Source organism: Xiphophorus couchianus, chromosome 16, assembly GCF_001444195.1.
Source record: "Xiphophorus couchianus chromosome 16, X_couchianus-1.0, whole genome shotgun sequence".
In the NCBI taxonomy this organism is placed as follows: domain Eukaryota; kingdom Metazoa; phylum Chordata; class Actinopteri; order Cyprinodontiformes; family Poeciliidae; genus Xiphophorus; species Xiphophorus couchianus.
This window is the reverse complement of record NC_040243.1, coordinates 17,858,288-17,871,967: the sequence shown is the minus strand read 5'-3', so window position 1 is coordinate 17,871,967 and position 13,680 is coordinate 17,858,288. Positions and strand designations below refer to the sequence as shown.

Genomic DNA, 13,680 nt, shown 5'->3' with positions numbered 1-13,680 from the left:
TAAGTGGACAGCAACAGCAGTTGTTGTTTGAAGGGAGGGTCTGTTTAATTCATTATCCCTGTGCTGTCCCAGATTTTCTAACAGCAGCGCTCTGCCAGTTCACCTTCAGCAGGAACCACAGCAGTTCGCAGCTCTGCTCACACAGATTAAACGTGAAATCGTTCATTTTTCACCAGCTAAACACGAAGCCGTGCACCAATCTGCAGGACCGATCTCATCCAGCCTTTGGCAGCTTATTTGCAATCTGTTCAGGTTTCTTGTAGAAACTTTATTGTAACTTAGTTTTATTTTCATCAGGGCTTCCCTAGTTTACAACAATTATATATATATATTTTATATATATATGTATATCCTGCTTCAACTGCCACAAAGAAAAATGAGTCTCAAATTTTGATTGAGAATTTGCTTATTGAGATTATGTTTTTATTTGTGACTACTTTCAGTGCGACTACGAGGTTTGTGCTTGATAAAATTCTGATTCTTGACTTAATTACGACAACATCTGTGCTGTTTCAATACTTAAATCTATTATGGTCAGAAGTTACAGGAAACACTGTCACTCGTTTGTCTTTTTCAGGAAGAAAGTAGAGCGATCTGCAACAGGACATTTAATTCTACCCATACATGATCTGGTCACCACCAGGACGATGTTTTGTGCCCACATGATTTGAAGTGATCTATATTCTACTAATCTGTTCTAAGGAAATATGGTTATAAGACTCAAATAAATAATATCTCTCAGCAGGAGGTTGCTTAGAGTAGTTCTGGTTTGATCATGGCGTCATAATCTGTAATATTTCAGAAAAATTAAGTGGCCAAATTGGGGTTGAGATGAAAGGATAGAAATATGGTGTAACGTAAAGTATTAAGATGGTCATAAATCAAGCTATATCTAAGATTTGACCATTTGTCCATTGATATAATGGCAAACTGTCGAGGTTACACCTCAACTCTTTGCCAATGACCGCTGGAAATAGGCAACAGCCCCCTCTGTGACTCTGAGCAGACAAACGAATATAGACAATGGGTGGATGAATGAATTGATTGACTTGACCAATTTATCATCAAGTCATTTATCTGTTTTCTCAACTAATACACAATGGCTTAAGAACGTGGTTAATGAAGGGTTTCTTTGTGGATACAAAATGGATCACCAATTGATTAGTTGATGACCCTCTAGAGAAGGGTCTCTGTACCTTCATCCGTTTATTATTCTGCATCAGTAATCATACTAAATGTAACCAAAGTCTTTGTTTTGTTCTTTTCCCTGTTTTTCCGTCATGCAGACACAGGTATAAGAGACTACTACAAGAGCTACCCAATGGTAGATTACACCCACCGCCAATCTCCTCCAACCTTCCAGCCAATCAACTTCCACCCCAAGGACAAGCCCTTCCTGCCGCCTCCCGACGTCCACGCACCTCTTGCCATCACCATCAACGCCTCCCAGATGCCCAAGCCCAAGATCTCCAAAACCAACACGCACCCGCTCACCTCCAGCTCGGCCTTCAAAGCGTGGGACCCGAGCAAGAGCCACGTCCCGCACCCGACGGCAACCCACATGGGCATCAGCGCGCATCAGCAGCAGCACCACCCCATCCAGCAGCAGCACCACCAGACGCTGCATCAGCAGAACAGTCGGCGCCAGGCCTACTCCAACAAGAGGCAGTTCAGCATCGAGACGTTGCCCGAGCTCTTCTCGCAGCCGCTGGGCTACGGCCACTCGCCGCACATGCACCCCAAGCACAAGGGACTGGCCACCAACAGCAAGACGGAGGTGACGGTGTGAGCGAACAAAGAAACGGCGTCGAGGGGAAGCGCTCTGATATCCTTTATATCCACAGCTACCATGTTGTGTAGCAAGCAAATATCACATCTGGGATTTCTATGAACTGCATTTTCCTCAACATTTTTAACTGGAACCAAGATAACAGCGTGTGTGCGGCATTTGTATGTTTTTGAGACCACCGGATTGAAACCCCAACGGATGAGCCGTGAAGGTGACGTAGCAGCAGGTGTCAGCTGTGACCCTTTGAGCCTGGCAGCTTTTCTAAATAATTGAGTGGCCTCTTGGTGTGTTGACACACCTCTCTGTATGGTCTCCCTCTTGCAACTTTGCCACATTCTGCTCCACTCTGTAGCCCCTCTCCACCACGTCCAAGTGTTCAGATTCCACTCAGAGACTTTTCTTACCCTTAAACCCAAAGTCCAGACTCCGAGGCTATGAGAGAAGCCAGCAGGGAGATGTTTTTCTCTTTTTTTTTTCTCCTGAAAGTTTGGCTTCTCATCAGCTGAAACAATATCATTGGGTTGTCAGCTCTCATTGCCCTCCAGTGTTTTTAAGAGAGAGATATCAGCCTTGCAATTCATACCAGAGAGGAGGGCAGGGGATGGGGGGGGGGGTGGAGGAGGAGGCATTTATCTCAATCCAGAGGCAAACGCGATGAGAAGGGATCCAAACCGCGTGCAGACCCACACATGCGAAACGTGCACACACTCGTCAAATTTTACCGAGAGTTTCTGGCAATGTCAGAAAGCCTGCAGACTCCGCATCTATTCCCCTGGAGACAAAGAGAAACACAATTTTCTCTCAAAACTCTAATTCTACTAGACTTGTGAAATGAATCAGTGAGCTGTCTCATTGGAAGCTAGAGCTTGATGATGTTTATAGCTGCAAAAGAAGCGACTGATGCTTTAAAATGGGACAGAAAAGTCCAATTTGTCCAGCCAGATCATTGTGAAGAGTAGCTTCACAAACGCACCAGAGAATCCGTCAACTGCATATCTGGTGTTTCTATTTGGGTTGAGTACATTCTCTAAGATTCCCCTTGCTATTTTCAGCTCCGTACATATAAAGTGCCCTGTAAAACGTATCTGTACCCCTTACAGTCAGAAGCACAAACGTTATTGTGTCAACAATTGCTAGGGAAGAAAAGGCCTATTTAAGACCAAAGAGGACAATATCCCAAGTTTTTAGCGTAGGTGGATGCGGCTGTCGACCTAAACTAAAAGACTAAGTAGGGAGAACATTAATCGAGAGAAGTGAACAAAGAGGTCCAGGGTAATTCTGAGGGATATACAGAATTACCCAGAGAATCTGTAAACAGGAATACTAAATTCAGCCTCTATGGAGGAGTTGTAGGTAGAAAGTTATTCTTTAAAGAAAGCTTTAAATTTGAAATTTATTTAGGTGAAACAGATCGCCTAAATGTATTTAGAATCTGTTAGATGCTGCAAAAGACTGGGATTCAAAGTTTACCTTCCAGCTTTAACACTCTTAATATACAGCCAGAGACACAATGGTGATATAAACCAAGACATGGTCCAGTCAATGTAAAGATCTAAATCCAATTCAGACTTTACCACCAAACTGATTTTTAAAGTTGCTCTCTGTCCAATTTGACTCAACTTGAGCTATTTAGCAAACGAACGGTCAAACATTTCAGTCTCTAGAAATACAGAGGGGTAGAGTCACCGCTCCAGAAAGAACACATCAAGATTTCTGATTGGAGCATTACAAAATGTAAAAAAGCTCAAGCAGTGCGAGTACTTTTTGCAAGGCTCTGCATGCATACTGGCTTCCTTACTGATTCTTAACAACATGGAGTGTTTCTGGGTGTAAAGGAGAGAAAGCACTAGAGAACAAGAACACCTTCTCCTGGATGGAGCCGTTTGATGCCAGTGTTTAGTGCTGCTGCTTGCGCTGCAGTTTGCTTCACTCCCTCTTAATGAAGTGTCTCAGCACTACACGTGAGTGACTGCTAGCACTTAAACAAATCACTAATGTAATTCATGCCTCGGATGCACACAGCTTACACATCAAGAGAGCTTACTTGGTCTGAGGCTATGCTTTCATCCAAATGGAGGAAAAACAAAATGAGAACTTTTTTTCCCTCCTGTTCTAATGCCCGACCAGCAATTTAGATGTTCGGATTTGCAGTTTTCTAATGTGACCTAAAATCTTTTGGTTTCGTGTTGGTGCCCTAGTCGTCCTACTGGCAGGATTTAAGGAATGCAACGTCAAGCAAGACTTGCCTCGATGTTCTGTTGGGTTGAAATCCTTCGTAAGTCCAAAACCTTCATTTCGTTTTTGTTGAGCACGCAGCACATTCGCATTCTCAACACGTCGCATGCGGATGCTTGATCACAGGCCTACTGTGTAACATTTGATGGCCCCAGAAATCCCCTAGGGCCGCTTTTCAGTGTGCAGGGTATAGTGATTTACACCAGCAGCTCTCTGAATGAGAACAGGGGATGCTGCAGAGGCAATAGAAAGCAAAGAGACCCTTCGTTGGTTAGACGATTTGATAGTAAGACTATCTAGTACTATCAATTATTCAATCAATGCTTGTTCACCTTGTTCTCCGTTTGACTTATCAGGCATTGCAGTCGGTTGTAATGAAACCATTTTAAATACAGAGCCCCTCACATTTCTCGGCGCCTCTGGTAAAAAAAAGAAATCTTATGTTTTATTGTAGCAGCATGATTTCAGGTGGAAAAGTGTATAAAACTCTTTAATCTGGCTACATTTATTCAGCGAAGAAAAAATATGTTAAGAAGAAAATCGACAGTGCCCCTAAAAATCCCTTCAAACATGTATGTGATTAAAGCATCTCTAATGAATGCGTTACTATTTTTTAAGCTCCAAAAGGTACAAACATGCCACAAAGACAGTTTGAGAAGAAAAAAAAAGCTAAATACATATTCAGTTCATCGTTGGATGCGGCATCTACAAGCTAACTGCTCATTTTAAAGTTAGCTAAACTCTCTTGGGACTTTAACTGGTGTCGGGTGTGTTTGTCAGACAAAACTAAAGCTGGTGTCACACCGTTGTTTCCCATCTTGCCAAGTAAGCAGACTTTTGGAACATAAAGTCTTGCCATATCTTTGATGTAAGCATTCCAGATAGCGCATGTTTATTGGGATCAAGGATGCAGAATTCAGTATGTTGCCACATTCTGTTGAGAACACTGACGTCTCGTCTCATTGTATGTTTTCTTCATATTTAAAGGTCGTCTGACTGCCAGAGAATGAAATTTCAACGCTTTTGCCCATTCAAGAGCAAATGCGTTAGTACAAATGCAAACCTCAAATATTTGGCAGTCATTCTAAGTAGAGACTTTCCCAGAGCATCAGTTTAATATTAGGGAACATCTCTGGCGACATTTGGCATTATGGATACATATTAATCTAACACAATGATTATGAGATCTAAAATTTCTACAGTGTATGTTTCTGAGGGACAATATACACTGCCACCATCAGACATGCAATTAATTTCCATGAACAAACCCAAACTGGCAGAATTAGACTTGAATTCAATGCTCCAGCAAACCTCTTGTACGTTTTGGACCTCCTTAGCCTTTTATGTCCTAAATTTAAAATCTCCGCCTGGATATTTTTGCTTATTTTAATTGTACGTAGTTCTTTAAATGTCCTGTGAGTAAATATATATTTGCCCATTTATCCATAACAACTAGAACTTTCCATATCTAGCAACTTATTTTCGCAATTTACCGTCTATTAAAAGATTGCCGCCCCTCAGATTAATTTCACTTCCTGCTACGACGGGGGGTGAAATTACCGTAGTAACCCGATATCGGCTGGAAAGCGCAACGTCTCCCCGTTCAGAAACCGTTGGAATTTGTCAGATTGCACAAAGTGTGGCGGAATTACGGTACTGCAAATTTGTTTGGACTGTCGGCGCTCCGTTTAGGATTTTAGAGGATTAATTCAGGATGTCGCCTTTGATTAAAAACTATCTACAGGTGAAAACCGGACTCGTCTAATGATGTTCAAACACAGTGTTCTCGATGTTATGTGCGCCTTCCAAAAACCCTAGCTACTTAGAATTGCTTTTATTGCTCTTAGGTAGTTACTGGCTATTCACAAGTACTTTCACTCAACACTGCTTAAAAAAATATTGAAGAATGTCCTTCTGCCTGACTAACTACACAAGTACCTTTTGAATCTTTTAGAGAACTTGTCCAGCAATGACTCCTCCTCAAACCAATATTCCTAAAAAAAAAAAAAAAACGCCTTTTTTTTTAAAGCTCAAGTCCCAGTTACTGATTGAATTCACCTTCAGTTGTTATCATAAGGACAGCAGATATGCCGCAGTGGATAAGTCTGGCACATGCTTTCAGCACATCAGGCATCAAACTGCACCACTTACCATAGTCACACACTATTTAGCTCTTTTCTTTTTAATCTTTCCCTCTCTTCTCTCTTTTTGTCATTCTGTCTGCCTCTCTCTCCCACGCCATCCCCCCCCCCCCTCCCTGCAGACTTTCTTCTGCCGCCAGAACCTCCCTCTGTGCATCCATATCCATGAAAGGCTGAGCGATGGGTACCAAGAGCTTCTCTGGTGTTTGGTGCCCACCGCTTCGAGCCGCTACGAACCATGAGAATCTCCCTGGGTCCTCCTCGTGTGCGAGTGACTGTGTGTTGGGAGTCGGCCATGATAGACGACAGTGTCATGGAAAGCATAGCGGGCTCCAGATTCACTCCCCGCTGAGCAGTCAGACACAAGCACGATTAAGCTTGCACAAATGCAGACTGCAACATGAATTTGCCACGTGTTTCTCTACATCTGGACATATAGAAATTCCACTGAAAGGAAAGTGTGAGCTTTACATTTGTCTTGGGTGAAATTTCGCTCAGACAAATGAGCCGGTTTGTATTTAAAATTTAATTGAGATGCAAATGAACACGTCCAGATGAAAAAAAAGGGGGGGGCGAAGCAATGAAGTAAAACTTTTAACAAGTGAGAATTAATTAGCAATATAACGCACGCTCCGACTGCTGCAGTGACTTCTCCACTTTACCTCTCCAAGATGTGAAAAACCTGTTAGGCAAGTCGCTGGAGTGCCGCTCGGCGCCCGCTGGCACGCCTTTGTAATAAGGGATCAGCTAAGAATGGGGGGATCATGAATACAAAAGCACCAATGGGATATGCAGGGTGTGAATATGCATCAAACGCATCTGTGCTTGTGCTCGCTTTGGCTCTGCGGCGCATTTAATGTGCCGGTTCTCCTCCGTGGCATCCCTCTTTCCTTTTGACTTTTAGTCCCAGGAGGTGCAAACACTTTTAGTGGGTCACTTCATGTGAAAAAGCTTTCTGGCCTTTAAAACCCCGACCGAGCTGTCACAAATCACTGCTAATGCATTAGAGGAGTGGCTCTCAAACCTTTAATGACCAGCACCATCTCAGTATTAAGGTTCTGAAGCGTTGCCATGCTGACAGACGTCATAAAACAATAACAGAAATTTTACATTTTGAGTTTAAGAACAAGAGGAAAATATACTCATCTTATTTACTGTATGCTTGGTTGAAGGATTCAAGTCTGTGTATGAATAACAGATGAGATACGAATGATTTGTAAGCTCTGGACTGGCTGGTTAGCTACCCGTGATGCTAACATTAGCATCCTCTCTGTAGCATCACATTTGTGCTAAACTAAAGGGGGATGCTTCACCGTTTTTAAATACTCTGGACTGCATCATCGCTAGTTTAAATTCTTACCCCTAGATCAGGGGCGTCAAACTCATTTTCATTTTGGGCCATGTCAAAAATCTGAATGTTCTTAAAGGGCCGGTTGTGCTGGAATATTTTTGATAAAATCAGTAAATAGCTGTTTCCCTTAGATTTTGAGATTGTTTTAGTGTACTTTTTGCAATCAAAATTACAGATTTTGTGGCGCCAATCTAGAAATGTGTGTAAGGAATTTTTAAGATATTCGCGCTAATGTACAATGTAAAATGTAAACTTTTTATTCTATCAATTACGGACTATAAAAGCAAGTCAGGCTGAGGCAGCAGTCACTTAAACTCAATGTTTTTGACCATTTTTTAGAAAATTTGCTGTAAAATCAGAAAAAAAAATTGAGATTTTGCGTGAATTTTGCATATTTGTGAAAAACTGGAAGGGCTTATTGATGTAATTTTGAGTCCAGAGGGACACATAAAAAGCTACGGTGGGCCAGATTTGGCCCCCGGGCCTTGAGTTTGACACCTGTGCCATAGATAATATACTAGATGATTCTAAGCTGAACAAAAAAACCTTAAATTTTTTTTTCTGAAAATACAAAAAGGGACAGTTTCTCTTTTCTAATTTTTTTTTACTGGTATTCGAAACAAGTGACAGAGGTAGACCAGCCTAAAATATCACATGGACCTCTCTGACATCGACTAGAATATCCTTCATAGAGTAGGCCAAAAGTACAGCCACAGTGTTGTTTTGCTTTCTACAACCCCAACAGCATTGTGTGTCGTCACTCTGGTTGTCATGGGATTGTCAGCTAGCGGTACCTGCACCGTGCTCAAGACGCTCCAGAATTTTTTCATGTTGTTTCATGATAGTGGGCTGATCCGCGAAACGCAAGCAAAACAGCGGCGTCCCGGTTTATGTTCAAAAAACTTCTGAAGATTGGGGACTTTAGAGAGCATCTCCTGCCCTACCCTCTTTCTGCACCTCTCTGTGACAGAATTTAACAAGCGGTCTTCCTTCTTAGTAGCTTATTGGTAGCTTTGATATTAACTGGATTGCCATTGTTTGTAAGTTGCTTTGGATAAAACCGTCTGCCAAATGCATAGACATGGATTGTTGCCTTCCCTCAGAATTTGCACTGATTTTACATGTTCAGTCTTTAAAATATTCTCACTATCCTTCTCCTTGTTGTGTGTTCTGTTTAAATTAAATCATTTTAGCTGTTTATTTATTGTTTTAATCAGCATGGAAATGGTAATATCAAAATTTTCCAAAGAAAGGGTACCCAAGTATCACCCACAGCATTTGTAGCAAAGTCTGAAAACCTTGGCATTAGAAGTTGCAAAACAAAACAAAAAATGCATAAGGACAGCAAGTAAACAAGCAATACGACTCGGTAAAGCAATAACAAGCATTCACCACACTTCACCCTCTCCTCAACTTTTTGCCCATTTAGATTCCTTCTTAGAGTTTAGGGGCTTATGCCAACGAGTGTGTGGAGCTTAAACAGAGGGGAGCACTGAGCAGAAGAGGAGACTCTACAGAGGACCTGAGAGGTCAGAGACTGGAGTGAAAAAGATGATGAGGCTTGCATGGACACAGCAGATACGGCATTGGTTGTTTTTTTGATCCAGATTTGTCTGCAGAGTCCTGAAGCATTCATCCTGGGTTCTATCTCTGATGTATTCGAGCAGTCAGCTTTATAAAAAGGATTCTGCAGCTGCAAAGAATAGCGGGTATGTACTCTGATCTGCAAATGTTCACAGCGGGATCTGGACCCCCTTGTTATTCTCTTCATACTCTGACAGACCTCAAGCGCTGCAATCTTAGAACAAACAAACGGCGCTGGATGTGCGACACCGGCTCCAGGATTCGCAGTTTGAGGAGAGAAACAAGTCCTTCAGGACAAACGGAGCCTGAGGACAAGCTACCAGCAAAGTCAAAGACAACTTTTCTACATTTTTCTTGGTGCGCGTTTGTCGCACGGATTAGCCGACCGTGCGAGCGCCGGCTGACTTTAACTTCTTCCTGCACTTTGGGAAATGTTGCTTCCAAGGTGCCAGAATCCCAAGAAACAATCATTCTGAAATACTGGACAGAAACTGACACATTTTAGTGTTGATTTTCCTGTGGTTCAAAAGCTCTGGATTTGATTTGATTTTTTTATAATAATTATTTTGTGCGTGTGTGTGTGTGTGTCTTCAATTCAGGCTGGACATCTTTGACTACCTTCAGGCAAAGACTAAATTAAAAAACAGCTGGTGAAGCTAAGTTAATTGGACTGGAAAAAGCCTCTGCTGAGCCACAGTTTTGCCTCTGATGTGAACAATGTACAACATTCGCGCACAAGCACTCATGCACGTACAAAGGACTCACATCTACATACAAAGACCACAGTTTTGTGGAATGAAACAGGACCAAAAGCCTTGAATCAGGGGAAACTGAGTACACCTAACTGATGCTTTAACATCCAAAACAGTGGGAATGCTGAAGACTGTTTTGGATCGTCAGCTTAGAGTGAGTTTACTCAATCTCTCCTGATGAATGACAGACTATGGCGCCGCTCGCTCACCCGCGAGCAAACTGACTGTTGTTTCTGAACGTTCCTCTCCAAAAAATACACAATGCAAGTATCCTACCGAAGGTTATGTGAATGCAACCTGGTAGACATACTTGGGTATCCATGATCCTTAGCAATATGTAGACTATTGTGTACGGTTCAGTTGTTTCCTTGTCCTCTGTCAGTTTTCGTACGATGTTTTTTCCAGGACTGAGCTCCTGTTCGAAGCATTAACACGTTAATTTGACCTATATAGAATTGACGAAGCGCTTCCAGATTTTAGACTCATGGCTGCACACCCTTCTAGATCTAGGCACCCCACCCGTCATACGTCACACAATATAACTCCAAAGGTCACAGATGATCTTTTGAATTTCATTCTATGTCATGTATACGGTACGAAGCTCGTGATCTTTGTGAGTTACATTGTTTGGTATAAACATGCACTTGTGTATTTATTGTTAAAGATATTGCATTGTATCTAAGTGCTTTGCCAACATGTTAGCTGAAAAAAAGGGAAGACTGAATTATTTCTTGTACAGATTTTGCACCTCTGGAAAATTGAAGAAAAAAAAAAAAAGTCATGCTTTGTTTCATGATCATTTGTACTGGGCGGCAATAGGCTGCCTTGGACTGCTATGTACTACTTGTGTATATATATATGAATGCCGTACCATTTGTCTGCTGTGAAAGTTGTTGACTACTCAGCTTATATAAGGGCTTTTTATAGATTTAAAACCAGACGGGCATCACTCTCTGTAACTCAAAAATATTCTCTGGACGTTTTGTTTTTTGTTTTGGTTGTTTTTAGAAATGAAGGGATATATGAACAAAAATTTTCATGCATACAAAAATGCTGTATAAATAAAATTTTCAACTGACTTACTGAGGTGTTTGTAGGTACTCATGTTATATTTGCCCATGTGTCATGTTTGAATAAATCGTACAAGAAACACCGTATCGATCGTACTTGCGTGGAGTGCTGCGGCTGCTTATTTTGAACCATGAAACTTTTGGCTTGTGTGAAAAATAAACCAAGTAGATACTGTTTTAAAGGGGGGTCATTATGTAAAATCACACTTTTTTAAACTTTACATCATCTTACAATGTTATTACCTCATCGAAACATACCTGGAGTGTTGCTTTGATTCTTTCGTGCATGTTTGAGAAATCCTTGAGTCTCTCATGGCAACCATTCAGCGGTGCCTAAACGCTCATCAGTGGTCCTGATGTCGGCTATGTTCTGGGATTAGGTAAGAGTCTGAGGCTCTTGACTCATGTTCCTCTCTTTGACTGATTTTACTCTAAAGGTTTAGGTTTACAAGCATCAATGTGTTGTACACTTAAATAAAAAAATACTATTTAGTAATCCCATATATCCTATAGAAAACTTTTAGAAATATCAACAGATGGATATGTCGACAGTCTTCTGGCTGCAGAGTGAATGCTACTTGTTCGTACCAACTTCTTTAGTGAGAATTTTAGTATTGAAAAGGAGAAGATACAATACAACCATCTGGTATGTTTTGCACAAACCTCTAAAGTGGAAGAAGTTGTGTCTGACTGTTGCATTAATGAGTGAGGCAAGAACTCTGAGGTTTTGCAGAAGAGCAATGCAGGCGTAGGCTTTTTAAATTGCACTATCATCGCTGGAGGGGGTAGTTTTTTTTTTAGCCTATTTTATCACCATTTCACAGCCTAGTAAAGCCATAGAGTTAACAGCTGAAGCTGTGTCCCCCACCTTTTCCCTCAGCAGTCTATATTCAGATTTAGTAGCTCTAAAGCTGGCAAGGACATGAATATAGGATCATTCTGAGATCTATTAAATAACTTCTAACCTTGTTAATTCAAATACAGTGGAAGATAAAGGCACACATTTTAGCGGTATACCTGAGTGCCAACATGGTTTATGCATATTATGCAGTGTAGTGATCGAGTAGAAGCTTTAGATCTGAACCTATCGGTATCAGCAGATATGTAAATTCAGATTTAATTTATTTCATGATCAGATTGGAGCATCTCCACCAGTAAACATAAATATTCTTGACCTGTGGAAAAAGTTTTATTGCCAGTTATCAGGACTCGTCTCAGACATCAGAACTCGAACGAGTCTCTTCTTTAATTGAATGCTGAAGTCAAATAAAAATGTCTCCATTACATGGCTTAATGAAAACTAATCTCGCTGAGGACCATTTATTTTTTTTAATTATTTTTTATTTTTTAGATTAACACATTATGAGCATGAGTGACTGCCATTAATGAAAGTCATAAGGAAGATCCATCCTTTGACAAAGAGAGGTGCATTGTGGGAAGTCCTGTAATGTTTGGGTTCAGATAAGTTCAGTAATGATGTCCTCCGTCAATCATGCAGGAAAGACCTCTGGCAGGAAATTTTACGCCTTTGAGGTAGTCAAGTTTGATCATCTTCTTTTACCAGAGACCAGAGGACTGCCTGAACTATCCAACTAAGCTGCTAGAGCTTAGCTGCGTGTATATTTTCCTTCAGTGTCAAAGCAGGTGATTTTCTTTCTAAACTTTATAGTTTATCTGACTGCACTGGTTATCATGTAACAGGTCCCAGGCGTGAAACCAGTCGGGAGATTAAGGTTATGATGAAATGGACTAGTGGTGTGCTCTCTGCACAATATGGCGACATGTACGATACGTTTCACCTCATGATGTGGACACAAATCCCCTATAGACCATCTACAGCTCTCCAAAGATGAACTGTACTGTGTGTCCTGGCAGGTCTGTGGGCATCATCTCCAGCTGCCACAGATGTCACAGTTAATCTGTGTGTCTCCAGGGTTTGGACCAAATCCATCACGGAGAGCAAAAAGCCAAATGCCACAAACCATGTCCACAATAATTCTCTCTCCATCACTCCATCGCTGTTCCTCTCCAACACATCGGCCACTTAGCTTTTGTCAACAACTCGGAGGTGGAAGTCGGAGCTCTCTGCAACGCAAGTAGTGTCCCGTCTGGAACACGGTGCGCTAAATAATAAAACATAAATTAACAAAGCTTAGAGGCAGGTAAATTTTTCTCGAGGAATTTTAATAATCGAGATACTCGAATCATTCAAGGAATCGTTTCAGCCCTAAAAAGATTCAAATTTGCTATATCTTGTTTTAAAGGTTAGGGATTAATCATTCATCGCATAAGACATCTTCTGAATAATATAAACAGATTTATGATCTCCACAGTCCCCATCTCCTCTACAGAGTATTGCATTGTCTGTCAGTCTATTGTTTTGGCAAAGTGCATGATCTTATAGCTCGCATTGATGCTTTGTCCTTTCATCAGATTCATTCCCTCGCACAGCAAAGCCCACACTGCGCATCAAACACCGGAAAGAAGAAAAAAGACAAAACAGGCACGTTGGGGGATTAAACATCTGGAGAAAAAGATTTCCAGACCTCAACAGTGAACCAAAACTGACACAATCTAATATATTGTGTCAGTTTTGGTGTCAGTGTCTAATAGAACATTACATTTTTCATATATTGAAGTTATTTTTAAATGTTTAATCATTTCATTTTTCTTGGCTTGTCTGTGGCTTGTCAAACAGACTCTAGCCTCTGATTGGTTTACATCAATCAAATCAAATCAAATTTGATCTGTATAGCAC

General features: G+C 41.2%; 1 protein-coding gene across 1 annotated transcript in view; it reads left to right on the top strand.

The window, feature by feature from the left end:
* LOC114160375 (protein shisa-8) overlaps positions 1-6,760 on the top strand; it is a 104,222-nt gene extending 97,462 nt beyond the window's left edge. The window contains exon 5 of the mRNA XM_028042951.1: positions 1,287-6,760. Coding sequence (XP_027898752.1) covers positions 1,287-1,789 — 503 coding nt within the window. The 3' untranslated portion in view covers positions 1,790-6,760. The remainder of the gene's footprint in view (positions 1-1,286) is intronic.
* The last annotated feature ends 6,920 nt before the right edge of the window (positions 6,761-13,680 follow it).